Below are 18,001 nucleotides of genomic sequence, written 5' to 3'. Positions count from 1 at the left end.
GAAAGGTAAAATCGCATATGGATGATTATGAAGCTTTTTTCTGGTACATTGTACATCAAATTTGATTTCATTGTCGGCCTCAGCTCTTTATTTTATATCGGGATGATACTTCATAAACACAAAAACGAACATTTACCACTGGTTCATTTTTTTTTATAAAAAACTGAAAAAATTGACACGAAAAGCAAAAAAAAAAAAAATAGTTTTGCGTCGACCTAGAATGTGCAACTTTGAATATATTGTTCAGCTTTTTTCTCTCTCTACAATATGGTATAAAAATCATTTCTGTTACAGTTTGTTGGGGGTCGACCCATATTTTTGGCTGGTTTGCCTGTACTATATTAATGATCTGTGTTGTGCTACAGCTTGTCTTCTCTAGATGCACAGTTTGTTCATGGCACAGCTGCTTCTGTGTGCGATAAATCTTTAAATGAGCTTCAGTTGAATTTCCTACGCATACCGGTGTATTTCGAAATGGATTGATGAGAATAAACATGGGCTGAATAAGAAAAAAATAAGTTTATTTATTATAGAGTCGGGTGTAGGTTTCCAGAAATAACCAACATTTGTTTTGTGCGAGAAGACGGTTTATCGTCTGTTGAAAGATTGAGAAGTATTCGTCATCTTATTGTGGTTAACGACGAAAATTATTCATGGAAGGATCACATCAATTTTTTCCGTGCGAAAACACCACGTGGTGTTGGTGTTATGAACAAGTTGAAAAAATATAATTCTTTACTCTGCACTAGAGTCACTTTATTTTACTTTAGTACCGTCTCATTTTGATTTTGCAGGTTTGTTTTGCCTAGATACTTTTCATTCTAACCTTATTCCACTTCAAAAGATACACAATAAGGCTGCTCGTATCCTTAAGTCATTTCTATCGTCTCCTTCCCTTTTACTAAATAAATCAACGACGGAATTGTTAAATACAATTTTGGATATTCTCTCGTTGTCTTAGTGTCCTATCTCCTAAGTGTCCAATCTTCGTTCAAAGTTAAATTCGACCGTGGAGCTCTTCAGAGATATGAATGAACCTGTGTTCTGTGTTCTTATGAATGAACCTGTGTTCTTTATGTCCCAGAACATCCGTTTTTTACTCTATCTAGATCTTGTCCCTGTGCCAAAATCCGAAAGATAAAGATTTACAGTGCGGTATTTGCTTTCTTTTATTTGTTTGTCGTTTGTTACATATATAGATGCAATTTTGTCACTTGCTGCCATTAGATCTCTGCTCCGTACGCTGCTTGTACAATGCTCCAAAAAGTAAAAATTTATTTTTGGTGAAGGAATGTGTTTTGTATTTGTTATTATTATTACTTTGTTAAAGATTGGATCAGATCTTTCTGCACTTCGTGTCCGCAGTTGCCCGATAATTGATATTGTTCAGATGATATTGTCTCGAATGGACGTGTGTTGACGGTAGCTCGGAGTGCCATATCAATGTTATTTCTTTTATAAAAAGTAGTTTAGGCAAGATTAATTCTTCTTTTTTTCAATGATAAGGTGTATAGTTTGTTGTTTTTTTTCCCACTGGCATACGAACTCTGCTTCCTGTCAATGGAAAATGTTGTACATTATTTTTATTTATAATAAAGAACCTTGAGCCTTGATAAACACAAAATACTTGAAAAAATAAGTAAGAAAATGAAGAAAGAAAAGAAACGCTAATTTTAACAATTCAAGTAGACTACGTAGAGCTTTTCAGAATATAAAATAGAATTGTGAATATTTGAAGATTTACATACATTATGAAATGAAAGCCTGTAGTGCAATCAATAGATACAAGACATTTATTTATAATAAGTTTATATTAGAAAAAATAGCCTCGACAAAAAAGAGAAAAAGAAGAGGTCTCGGGTTCCACGGAAAACTAACTAAAATTTACAAAATTACTAGAAAATTTTAAGCATGTGATGATTAGGAAATACAATAAGATAGGAACATACACAATGCAACAGGAACAAACAGTAATCGTGTATGTAAGAAGGTCATATTTTAGGCTCCATTTATTCCTCAATTTTGCTGGGATGGATATTCCATGGAAAACATCTGGACGTGAAATTTCTCTCTCTATCTGTATGCAGGTATAAAAGCTGGCAGTCCCTATTTACCAGAGGCTAGATATGAATGTCGTAGCATGGAGTCGGTATGTCAAACTGTTTCTGTATGCATGCTTAGAAAACGTATTCTCCAATTAGGTGCTGTTAACCTGCGCTTAAAATAGCATGTTGAGAATGAGGTTTTCAGTGCTGCTTAAGATAGCAATTGGAAGTTTTTCTTTTTTTTTTTACCAATAAGTAAGTAGTTTTTTTAAATCTTTTTTCTATTTTATCACCTATTCATCCATTTTCGGGAAAAGCCCATTCATTATTAGTTAAAAATCAAAAATCAAAATTCATTTTTAGTTAAATACCAAAAAATGTTGGGATCTATAAACATTATCACCCAAAGCCCAGAAAATTTCAGAAGTAGTTATCAGATTTTGTGCCGAAGAGAAAAAACACATTTTCTTCATCGTGGACCCAATCTTTTTTTTTAAATTAAGCATATTTTTTAAGTATCTAATTAGGCATTAACTATCTTCACTAAACGCCTTATTTTTATAATTTAAATTAAGTATCAAAAAGGAAAAAAACTTTCCTGTTTCCATCCCTTTTATCTCTAATACTTCCACGAGGTATGAGAACTTATTTTGCGACATTTACTCTTCTAGCATTTCACTTGCAAAATACATCCACATCATCTAGTCACATATCTTTTATACCGATCTTTAACTTTGGGCATGGGCATCCATGACTTAGGACACAATGCAGAAGTATGATTTTTATTGTAGAAATTCACTTTTTCAAGAAAGAACAGAAATCTCCTAATGGTGTTGCAGGAGCAGCACTTTTTTTTTCCTGAAATGCCACCGATTTCATTTTGTTCCGAGAAAGTAAAATGGGTCTAACCTCTATGGCCTTTACGGAAAGTATGGTCTTCTGGTGGGATTAATGAATATGATTCTACATTTTGGAAAACTCCTTATAATTCTTGCCTGTTGCCAAGAAGCACGGTTATCGATCTTCCTTGAGCCAGAGCCTACAATGGGAGCGGAAGTGGTCTGTCAGAGGGGACTTCCGACTCTGCCAATCTATAGACCCGTTCTTTTGCACTAAGATCTTACATCTAAGATCTTGCATCTTTCTGCAAAGATTTCTGTTCTTTTGACTCTTCTTTGTTCCCAAATTTTACAGGTCGTTAATGCTAGCAAAAAGTTTAAAGGACACCGTTTTCCTTCCATACAAAAAAATGAGTAGAGAACTTTGATGATATACTCATCATTGATCTCAGACCGCTGATCAGAGCAGAATGATGAAAGACCTTGGCAAAAAAACGCCATATGATGTAAGATCTTAGTGCTAAGATTTCACTTTTAAGCGCTCTTTGTCAAAAGATGTAAGATCTTAGCACATAGATGAGTAAAAGAACGGCCCTTATAGTTTCTTTGAACCATGTTTCTGATTTCGGATGGATAGCTTTGTTCAAGCAGGCAATCTAGTAATCATCAGTTAAAAATTGAAGTTGAAAGTAAAATCTTAAAGTGCTTAAGATGTACGGGGATTCCCTAGCCCCATTGTTGAAATGATTTCTAGAATAATAAATAGAAAATTTAGAAATCTTAAAAATGAGTAGTTATCCAGGGGTCCGGAAGTACTGCTATGTACTTTTACAAGCTATTTCTGACAGTGATTTCGATTAGGTTTACTGTTTTGTTGTCTGTGTTTGAGACTGAGACTGGAAGGTGGTATCAAATGTGCCTCCTAAACGTTAATTAAATAAAAAAAAAAACAATTTTTAGACGGAAAGTAAGGAGCAACATTAAAACTTAAACCGAACCGACATTATTACGTATTTGAGGGGGTTGCTTCTCCTCAGTACCTCGTTCTTTATGCTAAAGTTTTTTAGCACTTTTAAAAAGAGTTTCTTATTGTTCTAATTGAACGAATAGAGTGTCTTAGGTATCATCCTCTTAGAATTGAGAAAGAGTTCAAGTCTCAGCATAGAGAATAAGATGCTGAGGAAGAGAAGCTTCTCTCACATACGTAAATGTTTCTACTTGTTTTAATTTATGATGTTAATCTGTCCATGCAGTTGGAAAAACTTGTTTTTTTTAATATTTAATTTCTGATAGTTTTTAAGTAATGCCAGACAGTGTGGTCACACCTTCACGGAAAAATCCTTGCTCTCCACGGATTTACTCTCTAGAGAATTCAATCCTGGTGAAGCTTTATCCTGAACACTTACCCTTAACGTCTCCATGCGTAAAAATGAATCGGCAAAGAGAAAGCAAGACATAAGAAGAATTTCGAATAGTTCTGACAAATTCCCCCAGTGTAAAATTTCCCCTGGAAAATTCTCCCCCTGAAAATTTCCCTCCTCGCGAAAAATTTTCCCCTTGTAAAATCCCACCAGTAAAAAATTCGCCCCCCTCACCCGAAAAATGTAATCATACTTCCCACTAACAAATACTACACGTAGACAATTGACAAATTTTTAACTTAAAGACCATTTCCCAGGGGCTGTGGGGTTCCATGGTCATATCTCTAAAGGCATAGTTATTCGGCCTTTCAACTATTCTGAACAAAATGGCTATCTCAAAATTTTGATCGGACGATTTCGAGAAAAAAGGCGTGAGAGGGGGCCTAGTTGCCCTCCAGTTTTTTTGGTCACTTAAAAAAGGCACTAGAACTTTTAATTTCCGTTCAAATGAGCCCCCTCCCGATATTCTAGGACCACTGGATCGATACGATCACCCCTGAAAAAAAAAGACAATAAAAAAACAAATAAACTTTCTTCTGACCAAAAATACAAATTTCACATTTTTGCAGATAGGAGCTTGAAACCTCTACAATAGGGTTCGCTGGTACTCTGAATCTGATGGTGCGATGTTCATTAAGATTCTATGACTTTGAAAAATTTATTTTATGAAAAAAAAAAATCTTTTCCGACTTGTCCGACTCGTATCGCTTACTAGACTATAATTTTCTTGAAGGGCGCGACTCCTCAAGGTCACCATGCAGGGCTGTTAGTATTTACGGTTTTTATTCGGAAAATTCGTGAAAGGTCCACCCTGAGGCAATGTAAGCAAGATTTCCCTGACTGGGATAAGGAAAAAGAAAGGAACTTATTATGGAGGGGATGCCCCAAACCATCTCATTGCATAGAAACAGCTCCAATTGCCTACCCATGCCAGGGCATTCATCAAGGCATCAGGATGTCAAGGATGCATAAAAACGTCCTTAAATACATATACATTTTTCTTTACTCTGAGACATCTTATAGTACTTTATATTTATACTACACACAAATATTGTAATGTTTTGTGTTTTCAGTAAAGCGCCAGTCCTTCAAAATTGTACAAATAAATGGGAAATATCACGAGTTGGTTTATTTGAGATAGTTAATAGGTATGTGTTGGATATGCTTCGAAACAATAACTTTTGTTCAGTTTAAGTTTCAACCTCGGTCTTTATTTCTACCTGAAAGACTTTTTTTTTAAATTAATAATGATAAAAAAACAACTGTTAAAAATCTGTTTTTGTTTTCAGGACAGCGTAAATCACACTGCTTTATAGTGTCTAAGGGGGCGCTAGCACTGCTCTTGTTTGTTGTCATTTCTGTTTGTTTATACTTCGACTTTATTATATTATTAATTTTTATTTAGGATAGTTTTAGGTTTACTCATTCATAGTTATATCTGTTTCTTACAAGTTTTTTTTATTGCACCACTTTTTCTCTGCTTCTTTTATGTTTCAATCTCGCTCTTTATTAACTTTGAAAACTTTTTATTTTAAAAATGTTCTTTAATTTTTTTTTCATTTGTTTAGATATAACGCTGTAACTCTTATTTATACTTTGCTGGAATTTTTGATTTTAAACAAGTTTGCTTCTTCTTTTTACCAAGGTCTTCTTGTTCCATATAGACTTGCACGCCGCGAAAAAAATATTAGTTATTATTATTATTGTTTTTTTTAAGAGAGGGAGGGATGTCTAAAAAGCCAAATTTTATACATTTTTAGGCAGTATTGTTCCAATTTTGCTGTAAGTTGTGTGTGAGTGTTTGTTTCGGTATACTTTGCAACATATTAAGGGGAGGGGAAAACTCTCCCCCCTCTAATGTTAAAGTGTGACGAGGACCGTCAGTTTTTATACTACGTCTTAATTTGATTTGTGTTACATGTTATTTATCTAACCGTTTTTTATGCATGTCTTTTTTTTAGTATATCATGCTATTGGAAGCCTGATTCCAGAGATAATTGGAAAACCTAATCTCAAAAATCTTGAATTTGAAGAAGTTGAAGTCGGTGAAAGCTATGGTCCCACTTGGTCCATACACTTATTCAAGGTGAATTTTGCCAGGCCTGTGTTTTTCTTATATTTTAATATGGAACTTATTTGACTGCACATATGCATTCTTCAAAACTATTTATATTTTTGTTTGTGATTGGTATTTCCTTTTCATAACACAATACTCGCTATTCTTACCTACGTCTATGTTATATGCATAAACTTATTCATATTGAACTTTCTAACAATCCAAGCCGAGTTTTATGCATGTTTATGCATGGCTTATTAGTAAATCACGATACATTTAATGGCTAAATCAGAACAAAAATATACCTAACAATAAAAGAATTAGTAAGGTGAGGGTTTTTTACTATAATTAATATTGACTAATGATTAATGATTTCGTTTTCAGCGTTTAATTAATAAATTTATTGTCCGTACATACAGTCGCATAAAGGTAAGGGAAAAAGCTAGAAGAGAAAACTTTAAAACATATATACAAATAACCTACATGATCAACACAAAAATCGGATAAGACAATAGTGAAAGCACCAAGGACATCTAAACGAAAATATTTTTGGCTCCTCGCCCCATCTTTGGTTTAGTATGTCAAAAACTTCCTACGAAAATCGTAAAATGTTTAGTTATCGTAGTAATTTTCTCATATTTTTGGCTAGAAGCCTTAGATGTTAAGTAATCATGGTTGTTTATCTCGTAACCTTTCTCTTTACATTTGAGGCCAGAGCCTTGATCCAGCTTAGTCCGCCTGACTACAAAACAAAAATTTTAAATTAAACCTTTTTCTTTGTTGGACTAATAATAAGTTCAATATTTTACTATTAAATTACTATTTTACTATTATTGCCTTCCCCTCACAACTCCTGACTTAATACTTTAATGACACCTCTAATTCCCTTACTTTGCTATTTCCTTTCATATCTATCACCCAAAAATTTCTTATGTAAATCTCTTTTCTTTTCTTTCAGAAAAAAATAAACTAAACCACTCTCTAACGTTTAAAAGTGTTTTGTTTTGCTAGGACTCCCTGCATCAGTTTTTTGGTGCAGGCCACGTCATTATGGCCACATAATATATTGAATCATCCTGGAATTGAGTATTTTTAAAGATGCACATATATTTTTCTGTTAAAAAGTAAGGAGCTATAAGGATCTTTAATTAATCCTCGCTTCAAAAATATATGAGAGGACCCAGTGTCCCTGCTTCCGGGGAATTCCTAACGCTTTAAAACGTTTTGAAACTGTTGACTCATCTGCTTGTAATGTTTTTTCAAGGTCTGATAGCATCTGATATTTGTCTTCATCAAGCAGTTCCTCCAATTTTTTGTCTTCAAATTTTTATCTAGTGTGCCAGAACATATTGTATCCTCGGGTCCAAAATAATCTTCGGTCCATAATAATCGAAATGTATCCTCGGGTCCAACATTTTCGACGTGTCAAAACCTTTCCCTGCATGTCATATCCGACAACGCATTGTCACCGTAATCCTCAACATGAGTTCTATGTACATCGGTTGCTGATTTCTTGTTAATAATAGTTCAATAAAATTGACCGGAAACACAATCCTTTGGTACAAAACTAGATATTTTCAGAACCTATACAATAAAAACTTGTTTACACTATAGTGAACAACCATGTGCTCTGAAATAAAAGTTACACACAGTACTTCCGTGTAAGCCAAAATTTCACTATTCACCTTTGGAGGGACAATTTTATCGGTATTCGCAGGCCTATGATGGCGATCAAATAACTCTTTTAGCTTCACTATTTCCAAAGGCTCAGAGAAAGCTCTATTTGCGACTTTGGCAAGTTTCTTATGGATCTTGGGACCCTCTTTGGTACCAGAACGTTCTTCAGAAATCTTTTTAAATAGAGCGTCATTTGACGTGTTTTCTTTTAATCTTTTACCTTTATGCTTTTCCGGAGAAGCCTTCCGCTTTGTGTCATGGATTTTTATGGGGCCCCGAGAGCAAGATTTTTCGTTCCTAGATTAATTTCAGGGCTCCGAAAGCCATATCGAGCACGAGTTTGAAACTCTGGGCTCCGAGAGCCGTTTGTTTGATCATTATCACTTAAGAGTATTCTGCGACGCGAGTGAGCTTTATATTGCCTTCCACGCCTCTCACGATCATAATCTTCATCGACTAAATTGTCCAACAATCCAATCACTATCTCACTATCACTCATTATTTAATTTGGTCCGAATCAAAGCAAAAGCTAACGTCAACTGGTGTTGCTTTAGTCAATCGAGGCGATTGCACGCGTCTATCTCTCAGTTGAACTCGAAGGCGGAGCTACGGCGCTCCTTTTGGAGCAGAATTAGTGATAAGGACAGACGTAAAGAGAGATATGATTTTTTTTAAGGGGAAGCATGTATCGATTTTAGGAAAACTTCAGTTAACCCGTCTATAAGAAATGTGATAAGTGTGAGTGTATTAATTATAGAAGCATTAGCCTTGTTTTTGCAGGAAGCGAATTACTTAGTATGATGATACTTTCTAGAGTTACAGATGCTGTAGATAAAGTTTTAAGAAAAAACTTTGTGGTTTTAAGAACGGGAGAAAATGTGTTGACCAAATTTTACACTTAGGCTAATAAAAATGAGAAGTGCCTGAGTCATCAGATCCCTTTAGTCCTTGGCTGTATAGATTATGAGCAAGGGGTTAATTCAGCTTATAGAAGAGCTTTAACGAAGGTCCTTTCCTTATACGTTATACCAAATAAACGCATTAAAGTGATTAGTGGTATGTACGAGAGTAACATTGATCCAGTTGAGGTAGGAAATGAAGTTAGTAGCTGGTTTTGTATTAAATCAGGAGTTAAGAAGGGTTGCGTTCTATTTCCATTTATATGGAAAATTTTGATGAACTTTGTCCTAAAGAACTTTGTCCAAAGGGCATGGGAGAGCATGGAATCAAATGGGGAAATAAAACTCTTAAACTTAGTTTATGCTGATGATTTGAGTGTCCTAGATGAAAATGTTAGTAAAATGAATGGTTTTAGGAGGTTTTGAGAGCTCTGGGTGCAATAGTAGGCTTGAAATTAGTTTTAAAAAGAGTAAGTTGCATAGACTGTGAAAAAGTGAAGGTGAATAGGTGATGTTTGTTAACGAGAAGATCGAACAAGTGGAAAGCTTTACTTACCTAGGTAGCATTGTTAGTAAAGATGGTAGATGCAGTGAAGATGTTAAAAGTAGAATAGTCACGGCCACATTTTACACAGTGGCAAAACAAGTTTGGAAGAATAGGAACATAAGTCTGTGAACCAAGATTAAAATATTGGAAGCTACAGTGATGGCAGTAGTGAAGTAATGTTCTGAAACGTTGGCGCTGCAAAAGACGGTGGAGGATTTATGAAATGTTTTCCAGAGGCATCGTTTACGGATTGTTTTGCGTACCCAACTGACTGATCGCATTTAAAAAAGCAATCTGTTGGGAAAATGTGGTTCTATCCCAGTTTCTAGGGCTGTAATGAGAGAAAGGTTAAGATGGCTAGAACACGTTTCGAGGATGAAAGATGACAGATTGCCAAAGATCGTTGTTTTCGACAAACCATGTTTAGCCAAATGAAAAGCAGGTCGTTCCCAAATTGAACAGGAAGTAGTTGTAAGTAAGGATTTAATAAAAATTGGAACTTCTTGGGAGGGTGTTAGGAGGGAGGCTTCAAGTAGGTCGGAATGGAGGAAGAGCGTGTGTAGCTATGTTGATCTCAGGCGGCTTGGTGCTGCAGTGAGATGTTAGCAGTAGTAGTAGTATTAGAAAGATTTGCAACTATAGTGTTTGAAACAGACGTCGTCAAGTTTTTTTTATTATTTATCTTAGGTTTCCCCATTAAGCAGGTGTTTTTAACAATCTGTTTCAGAATCGTTTAGTTTCTTCATTATTATTGTTTATTTCTTAGATCTATGTTCTTGTAAAAAGAGCCTCAGTACTCGAAAACTATAGTGAAGTACGGCATATATTTGTATAAAATCATTTTCCCAATAAGATGACAGCGTATGTTTAGGGATTTTACATATGTCTATGCTCCCTTTAGCTGAGCTTTGAGCAGCATAAACACTTTTACGGACGTACAGTATCCATATGTGGCCCACTCAAAATGTGCTGCACTCACACTGCAACCCACAAAGTCTTTAACGATGGGCCTCAATCTCTGTCGTATTTTTGAGCTTAGCAACGAATGCTCTTTATTTTTGACAGAAAACATAATTGGTATACCAGCCTCACAGAGAGTGAAACTTGTCGTAATATTTATCACCGGTAATTCTAAAGGACATTTTCAAAGGCTTATTTGGGACAAAAATACTTACAAGCAGCGTCTTTGGACAATTTCTGCTCGCTTTAAGTTAGTCATTGCTCATTGTAATTTCTTTTCGCTTTTATTTAATTTGTTCATTCAAGATAAACGCATATTTTTAGTACGGTAAATACGTATTGAAAGTAATACAAGTACTGGTAAACACGATAAAATAAAACAATTCAGTTACTTCTCGCAAATATAGTAAGTCTTATTCCTTCTTTAGTCTTCTTCTAGTTTTAAGTATTTAGAGAAAAGGGATTCTGGACGTGAATTGCAAATATTTGAGATTTGTTTTTTATCGTTTACTGTTTGGTATTTTGCGTCAAACTAATTCTTAACCTTCTTTCTGTAAATGGAAATATATCCCTAAATATTTTACAAAATTATTTGTATTTTCGTTTCTTATCTGTTTTTATACTAAAAAAAGTTTCACAGTTAAAAAAAGTTTGGAAGAATAGGAAGATAAGTCTGCAAACCAAGATTAGAATATTAGAAGCTACAGTGATGACAGTGGTCAAATATGGCTCTGGAGCATGGGCGCTCCGAAAAGCGGATGAAGATTTGCTAGATATTTTCCAGAGAAATTACCTTCGGATTATTCTGGGTACCCGGCTGACTGACCGTGTTTCAAACAGTAGGCTGTATGAAAAGTGTGGTTCAAGCTACAGTGATGACAGTGGTCAAATATGGCTCTGAAGCATGGACGCTCCGAAAAGCGGATGAAGATTTGCTAGATCTTTTCCAGAGAAATTGCTTACGGATTGTTCTGGGTACCCAGCTGACTGACCGTATTTCAAACAGTAGGCTATATGAAAAATGTGGTTCAATACCGCTCTCTAGGGCTATAATGGAAGAAAGGTTGAGGTGGCTAGGGCACGTTGTGCGGACGAAGGATGGCAGATTGCCGAAGATTGTTCTTTTCGGCCAACAGTCTAGGGCTAAACAGAAAGCAGGTCGTCCTCGTCTGGGGTGGGAGGACGTCATAAAAAAAGATTTAAAGGAACTGGGAAGTTCGTTGGTGGGTGTATAGAGGGAAGATTTGAATAGATCGGGGTGGATGTGGAGCGTGTGTGGCCGTGTTGGCCTCAGGCGGCATCATGCTGCGTTGAGTTGTTAGTAGTAGTAGTAGTAGGTTTATACTAAAACTGTGGTTTTTCCAAAAAGTAACTTACGGTGCTATTTTGTGCTATTTAAAGAAAGCATTGAGGATGTCCGTTTTTTCACCCTGATTGAAAATATTGAATTTAATTAACGGTGAAACGTGAAATCATATAGAAATATATTGTGGTCATGATTTCCATACAACCACGAAAAGTTTACCTGGTTTGAGAAAAACATTGCTCAAAACAGAAACTCATTGAAGTTATTTTTGTTTGCCATTTCTTAGAACTAGCAAGCTTTCTGAAATCCTTTTGTTGAAAATTTTCGTTTTTTCTTTTGAAATTATTTCATGTGTAACTGTTTTTCCTTTTTAAAAGTAAAAAGTATATGTAAAGATTAAGATGTTTTAAAAGCCTAAATATACGGAGTATAACGGATAAGCGATCAGAAAAAGTGTTTTGCTATTACTCTTCAAGATCATGCGATGGTAATGGCCGTTGAACTCATTTACTTGAATAGTCATTTTGTTACTCTGTTTTTGACTGCTTCACTCCCCTGTCTTGAGAATTCTAATTTCATTAATTTTTATTTCTTCTTATGATAGAAAAGCAATCTGGATTTTATCGACGTCTGTTTGCCTATGTTTATTTTCCTATAACGCTTTTATAGTTTTTGTACATGCTGCAATATTTGATGCAGTGTCCAGTTGTTTACTGTACTTTCCAGATTTCTAGTCTACAGGAAAATAGCACCCTAATAAAACAAATTTTGTCGAATTAACAAGAGACATTCTGTTTCCTGTTCAACAAAAAAAAAAAAAAAAAAAAGGCTGAAACCCAGAAAATTAATTTTATTTTATATTAAGTGAAACGAAGTATCGCAGTTTGTAAGGCTGAATAAAAAAATGTTGTATCTTTCAGTTAGAACTGCTAATACCTACCTCTTTCAATGGATGCGAAGTTCACCTGCGTTGGCAGAGCGATGCTGAATGCCTTCTTTTCAACGAAGATTTGCAGCCGCTTCAGGTATATTCGTTGTTCTTCTCTCTTTTTCTCTATCTTATCTAGTAAAAATTTTGTGTATGAGGGGTACGGGATACAGAGCGATCTTGGACCCAATTTTACCTCCAGTCATATTGATTTAAATTCTGTGCGTGATTCTGGTTTCAAGCAGGTGCAGCTTTCCCACTTTTTGCGTATATGTATTTGCGAAGAATGGGCCCTTTGCATAATTTGGAGCCATTGCCCCATGGTAGAACGTAGCTTTTCTCTCCCGTTATGGTACAGTTTTGGAATGCGAAGTGGCTGGAGAAAAAACATATTGGAGAAATTGCTCTTTAGTTAGTCAACGCTACTGCATTGACTCTGATTACTTGTTATCATTTCGCAAGCATTGTGATTATTAGCGTTAAAACCCTCGGAATTTAGATTGCTTGCATCATCCCAAACATATGTTCCCATTTCCTTAGATAAAAAGCCTTTACCAATTTTTAATAGAATCCTCTCAGTTCTTTAAATAAAAGTTCAGATAGGGATAAAATTCTTTTAATAGACAGTGTTTTACAAACAGCGATAGAAATTCACAAAAATTCCAGATATTTCGGTCACAGATGCTTTGGCCGTCATCAGTAGTAAAACTAAACTAAAACAATTTAAAACAATAGTTTATGTACGAAATAAAATAAAACTACGTATTGTTTATTTCTCTAATTTTTTCAAAGCAAAGGCGGAAGCTAGCCTCTTTGACCTTCTTGGATTCGGTTCATTAGCGTTCAATGATATAACACTTTGACAGAGGTCAACTACATTGTGTGAATTGAACTTTACTCTGTCAGATTTTAATAAATTATCGTAGATTGAGTTCAGCCAAAATTCACCTGTGTCACGATTCAAAGCAATATTCTTGAATAAGATTTTCTTTATTTTAAAGAGTTTCATGAAAATTATCTCTCAGTTCTTGTCCTTAAATTCACTTAAACAAGTTCTTACAGATTATTTGAGACCAGTAATAATATAAAAAGTAAGATAGTGTGAAGAATTGACGATTTTCTTCAATGCTCCATGCAGCTTCCAAATAATTTAGAAGCCCAACTCAATTTATTTTTTCTTATATTTAAATGTTAGGCAGATTGAAAGCCTAAATCTCTCGCTTTTGTGTATATTCTATATATTTTCATCTGTTTTTATGATTTGTTATTTTATTCCCTTCTGTTTTTGCTTCTGTTGCTAGATCTGAAGAATATAGACTCTCGATTAGTTATCACATACGTCTTGCTGAGAATAAACTAAGACTTGAAAAAAAAAATCTTAACAGTTATCTGGTTGATCTTGAAGGAAAAAAATAATCTCGAGGAAAATTAATTGAAAACCTTAAATAAACATAAATTAAAGAAACTTTTTTTAAAAAAGACTATGTTTATCTTTGCAACATCGAGGAGACTTCCGAATATACAATTAATCTTCAAAATAATCCTCTATGTGTTGTAAGATCTCTATGTGTTGTAGATTGTTCTGTTGTGCTTAATTTTTTTTTTTTTTTTTTTACAATTTCCACGAGCTACGATGGTTGAATGTCTTATAACTTTTGTATATTTTTGTTTATTTATGAATAGAGCATTACTGTGTTTTGACAGTGTTCTTGTACACATCAAGAATAAAATATTTGTGACCATTTTTTTGCTTGAAAATGTGAAATGTATGTGAATTTGGACTAATGACTTGTTAATAGCATCGCCATTATAAAAAAAACTCGTGTGAATAACCTCGGCCAAATTTTGAAAGTTTGGGAACAATAAGCTGTCGAATACCTAGCGCTTGACGATGATTATGGGAATAAGCTAGTTCATGGGCATAAGCAGTGTTTTTGGGATTTGAACCCCCTCCCTACCATCGATACGGAAAATGCATTTTTGTTAACGTGTTTGTATCGTTTAATTTCCCACATGTAAGACTTTTCTATGAATATCTCTGTGATTTTTATTAATGTCTCTACACACGATAAGTTGAGCTTATTGGACCAAGTAACTGTTAGCAATGTTTGTAAAAAAAAAAAATCTGATATGAATTGAATCTTTGGTTGAAATACTTGATTTTTTAATTACCGACATTTTTGTCATTGCACGTCCAACCTCACGAATAAATTCACCGTCATTATGTTGATGGAAAAAAGACCTCCGTTTATCAATCGTTAGAACGTCTATTAACTATGGACCTTTTCTCTCCTTTTCTAGGCTTTCAGTGGATCTCCTGACCATCAACACCGATGTGAATTTGTACTTTCCCGAAACTGGCAACAAGGTGCTAATAAAAAGCTCGTATTTTATGTGGAAATGCAGTGTTGTGACATGTTTGGTGCAGGAAAAGGTGGAATGATTGGTAATTTCTTACAATAATTTGAAATTATTTTATTACTTTTACCCCAAATTCAATGCAGTGTTATACTGTGTGAGACTAACACAGTCAATACAGTGTTATACCGCGTGAGGCCAACACGTTTATCTGAAATCCCGTCTATGAAAACGTAAAAATGATGTAACCATAAAGGAAAAAAAGGGCAGAAAACTAACATTCGCAGTTTCTTAGCAAAGCAAAGACAACAACATTCTTGTGCACCCTAATACTGAAAAAAAAAAACAACGACTCGAAAAATACAAAAAATAAAATAAAAGAGAAATAAAAGAGAAATAAATAAAAGAAAAGAGAGCACTAAACGACGGGTGAGATACTATTTTCCTTTCTTTCTTCTTTTTTTTATGTATTTAATCTAATACCACCTCCTCTCCTCTCGGTGACCTTCAAATTTTCTTTGAAAATATCTCATAATTTATCTAATGTCACCTACTCTTTTCTTAATAAAAATAACTTTTACCTTTTAGGTTTGTCACATAGTTTTTGAAACGGCGATTTCTGGATCGGCTCTGCTGATAAAGTCTAAAAAGCTTCATCGTTCTGAGTAATACGCTTTCTTAAGAAGCCAAGGTAGTGCATCTATATTTACCACACTCATTCTTATCACCTTTCTCATAGAGGGGTTTAATTAGAGTTTTCCTAAAGTCGGTAGGTACAAAAAACATATTCATAATCTTCAGTGATTTATATCTCTAACTTCACAACCACAATATTAAAAAAAAACATTTACCGCTATCAGCACGTAGGGCCTTGTTATTTGATTTGATTTTATATATTGATGGGAATCCACTTAATGGTTCCCTCCTGAGTTTAACCTGCTTTGTCTGTTACTCAAAGTTTTAAACAATGAAAAGATTCCGTTTGATATGAAGGTTTCAATGGTATTTTTAATTTCTTTTCAGATTTTTGTAAATAGCTTTCGATGATGAAGCTAAAGCAAACTAAAAAACATATTTTTTTTTCTAGAATTTTAGGTTTGTGCTCTTTAACAACAAACGTTACCTCAACCATTATATTGTATGTATCGGCCAAAGTGAACCTTTGTTTTCCCCTCAAACAACAAATATAACCAAGTTTTACAAAACATTCTAATTCAAATTCATTTAATTCAAAAATAAGACATAGCTCTCGTGGGCAAAGTCCATATATGATGTTTCTTAGTCATAATTAGCGAAATAAAGTTGTCTGATAAAACTTTGTCAGGAAAAATCAAGGAGGCATACTTGTGTGCCTTTTTAAAGAGGCGACCCACCACAATATTTAGCGAGTTCCGGTCCTGGCAGTTGCAGAGAGACGGCAGTGATCGCATTTTGTAGCCTAAGCTCAAACTAAGAAACATGCGAAATTTCATCCCCCTCTGACGTTATGTTCATGGGGAAAAGTGGGCAGTAAGTTTTAACCCTCCCACCACAGCTCCCATTTAACGTTGTCTAATCAGACTGAAATTTAGAGGATGAGCTTTCCTAGGGCCTGGGAGCTTATCCTCAAAATTTCAGCTCAATCCGATCACTCCTTCCCTGTTTTCCAAAAACCAAATATAGCCACTTAATGTTCATCAATTTATTTATTTTTTGTTAGCCACGCCTACAGGCCACAGTTGGCAACGGATCCGGGTGAATGAGGACTCATTCGAAGCGGAATTCGACCTGTTAGGAAGTGGGACATTTTCAGACCGAAAAAATTATCCCCCGAATTTACATTTACGAAAACCTTGGTTTCCTATAATAGCCTATGTCAAATTTTCCCACCACAGCCCCCCCCCCCTTTAACGTTGTCCGATCGGCATGAAATTTAGAGAATAAGCTTTCCTGGGGCCTGGGAGCTTATCCTCAAAATTTATCTGACACGCCTACAGGCCACAGTTGGCAACGGATCCGGGTGAATGAGGACTCATTTAAAGTGGAATTCGACCTGTTAGGGCCTTTTGATATTTTCATACCGAAAGAATTATACCCCAAATTTACATTTACGAAAAACCTTGTTTTCCTATAAGAGCCTATGTTAATTTTTTAAATTTCTAAGATCATGGTATCTCATTATTAAATCAGATCAAAATAATCCTCTTATCCTGACAAGACCGACTGCAAGCTTCCAAAAATTCCAGCTCTTTCCCAGAAGTTTTTTTTGTCGAAAAACGAAAATTTTACTATGTATTAGCTTGCGTCGAAAATAGATTGCAGAGACTGAAAATAATTTACTACGAGTCTCTGATGGTACAGTGGTCACTATTCCTGTCTGTCATGCGGAAGACCCGGATTCGATTCCCCGTCAGAGTAAATTTTTTATATATTGAATTTAAAGTCGTATCTCTTAAATTTAAAGTTTAAAAAGGAAACTCAGTTTCTTTTTTAAATCCAGTCTATTAAATCCTTCGGCTCAATAGGCGTCTCCAGAAGAATATCACAGTCGGCCTTCAGCTTACAGGTAAGTCCCCACTGCTTTGATAACATGCCGTATACCCGCATGCTCGAAGAAAAGTTGAAAAAATAAAATCTTACTGTGCATTTGATTTGAGTATTCAGTAATTAAAAGCATTAACAAAAGAATCTTCAAAAGGGGGGGGTTTGGGGGGCGGCACCCCCCCAACTTTAACCCGTGACACGATCAGCTTACAGTTAGTCAAGCAATAATAAGTAATAAACCATAAAAAAAAGTGCAGAAGTTATTTGAAAAAAACTATGCTTTCGTAAGATATAAAGAGACTGAGTCACAATTTTGAATCTTAAAACGTACAGGGATTAGAAGGAACAGTTGGGGGGCTGCCACCCCCAAACCCCCTACTTTTTTAGCCTCTTTTGTTAAGATTTCTTAGGTTCTGTAGCCTGCAATCAGTTGGTCGTACCA

The 18,001-nt window shown here is 35.0% G+C and overlaps 1 protein-coding gene across 1 annotated transcript in view; it reads left to right on the top strand.

The window, feature by feature from the left end:
• Positions 1–1,199: 1,199 nt before the first annotated feature.
• The window catches only part of LOC148940050 (alpha-mannosidase 2C1-like), a 129,907-nt gene continuing 113,105 nt past the window's right edge, over positions 1,200–18,001 (top strand). The window contains exons 1-4 of the mRNA XM_089106061.1: positions 1,200–1,266; positions 6,267–6,391; positions 12,671–12,775; positions 14,980–15,124. Coding sequence (XP_088962187.1) covers positions 1,200–1,266; positions 6,267–6,391; positions 12,671–12,775; positions 14,980–15,124 — 442 coding nt within the window. The remainder of the gene's footprint in view (positions 1,267–6,266; positions 6,392–12,670; positions 12,776–14,979; positions 15,125–18,001) is intronic.

The sequence above is a fragment of the Artemia sp. Qi Xiang Cuo genome, chromosome 20, assembly GCF_049724085.1.
Source record: "Artemia sp. Qi Xiang Cuo chromosome 20, ASM4972408v1, whole genome shotgun sequence".
Taxonomy (NCBI): Eukaryota; Metazoa; Arthropoda; class Branchiopoda; order Anostraca; family Artemiidae; genus Artemia; species Artemia sp. Qi Xiang Cuo.
The sequence above is the reverse complement of the archived record's forward strand: the minus strand, read 5'-3'. Positions and strand labels throughout refer to the sequence as shown.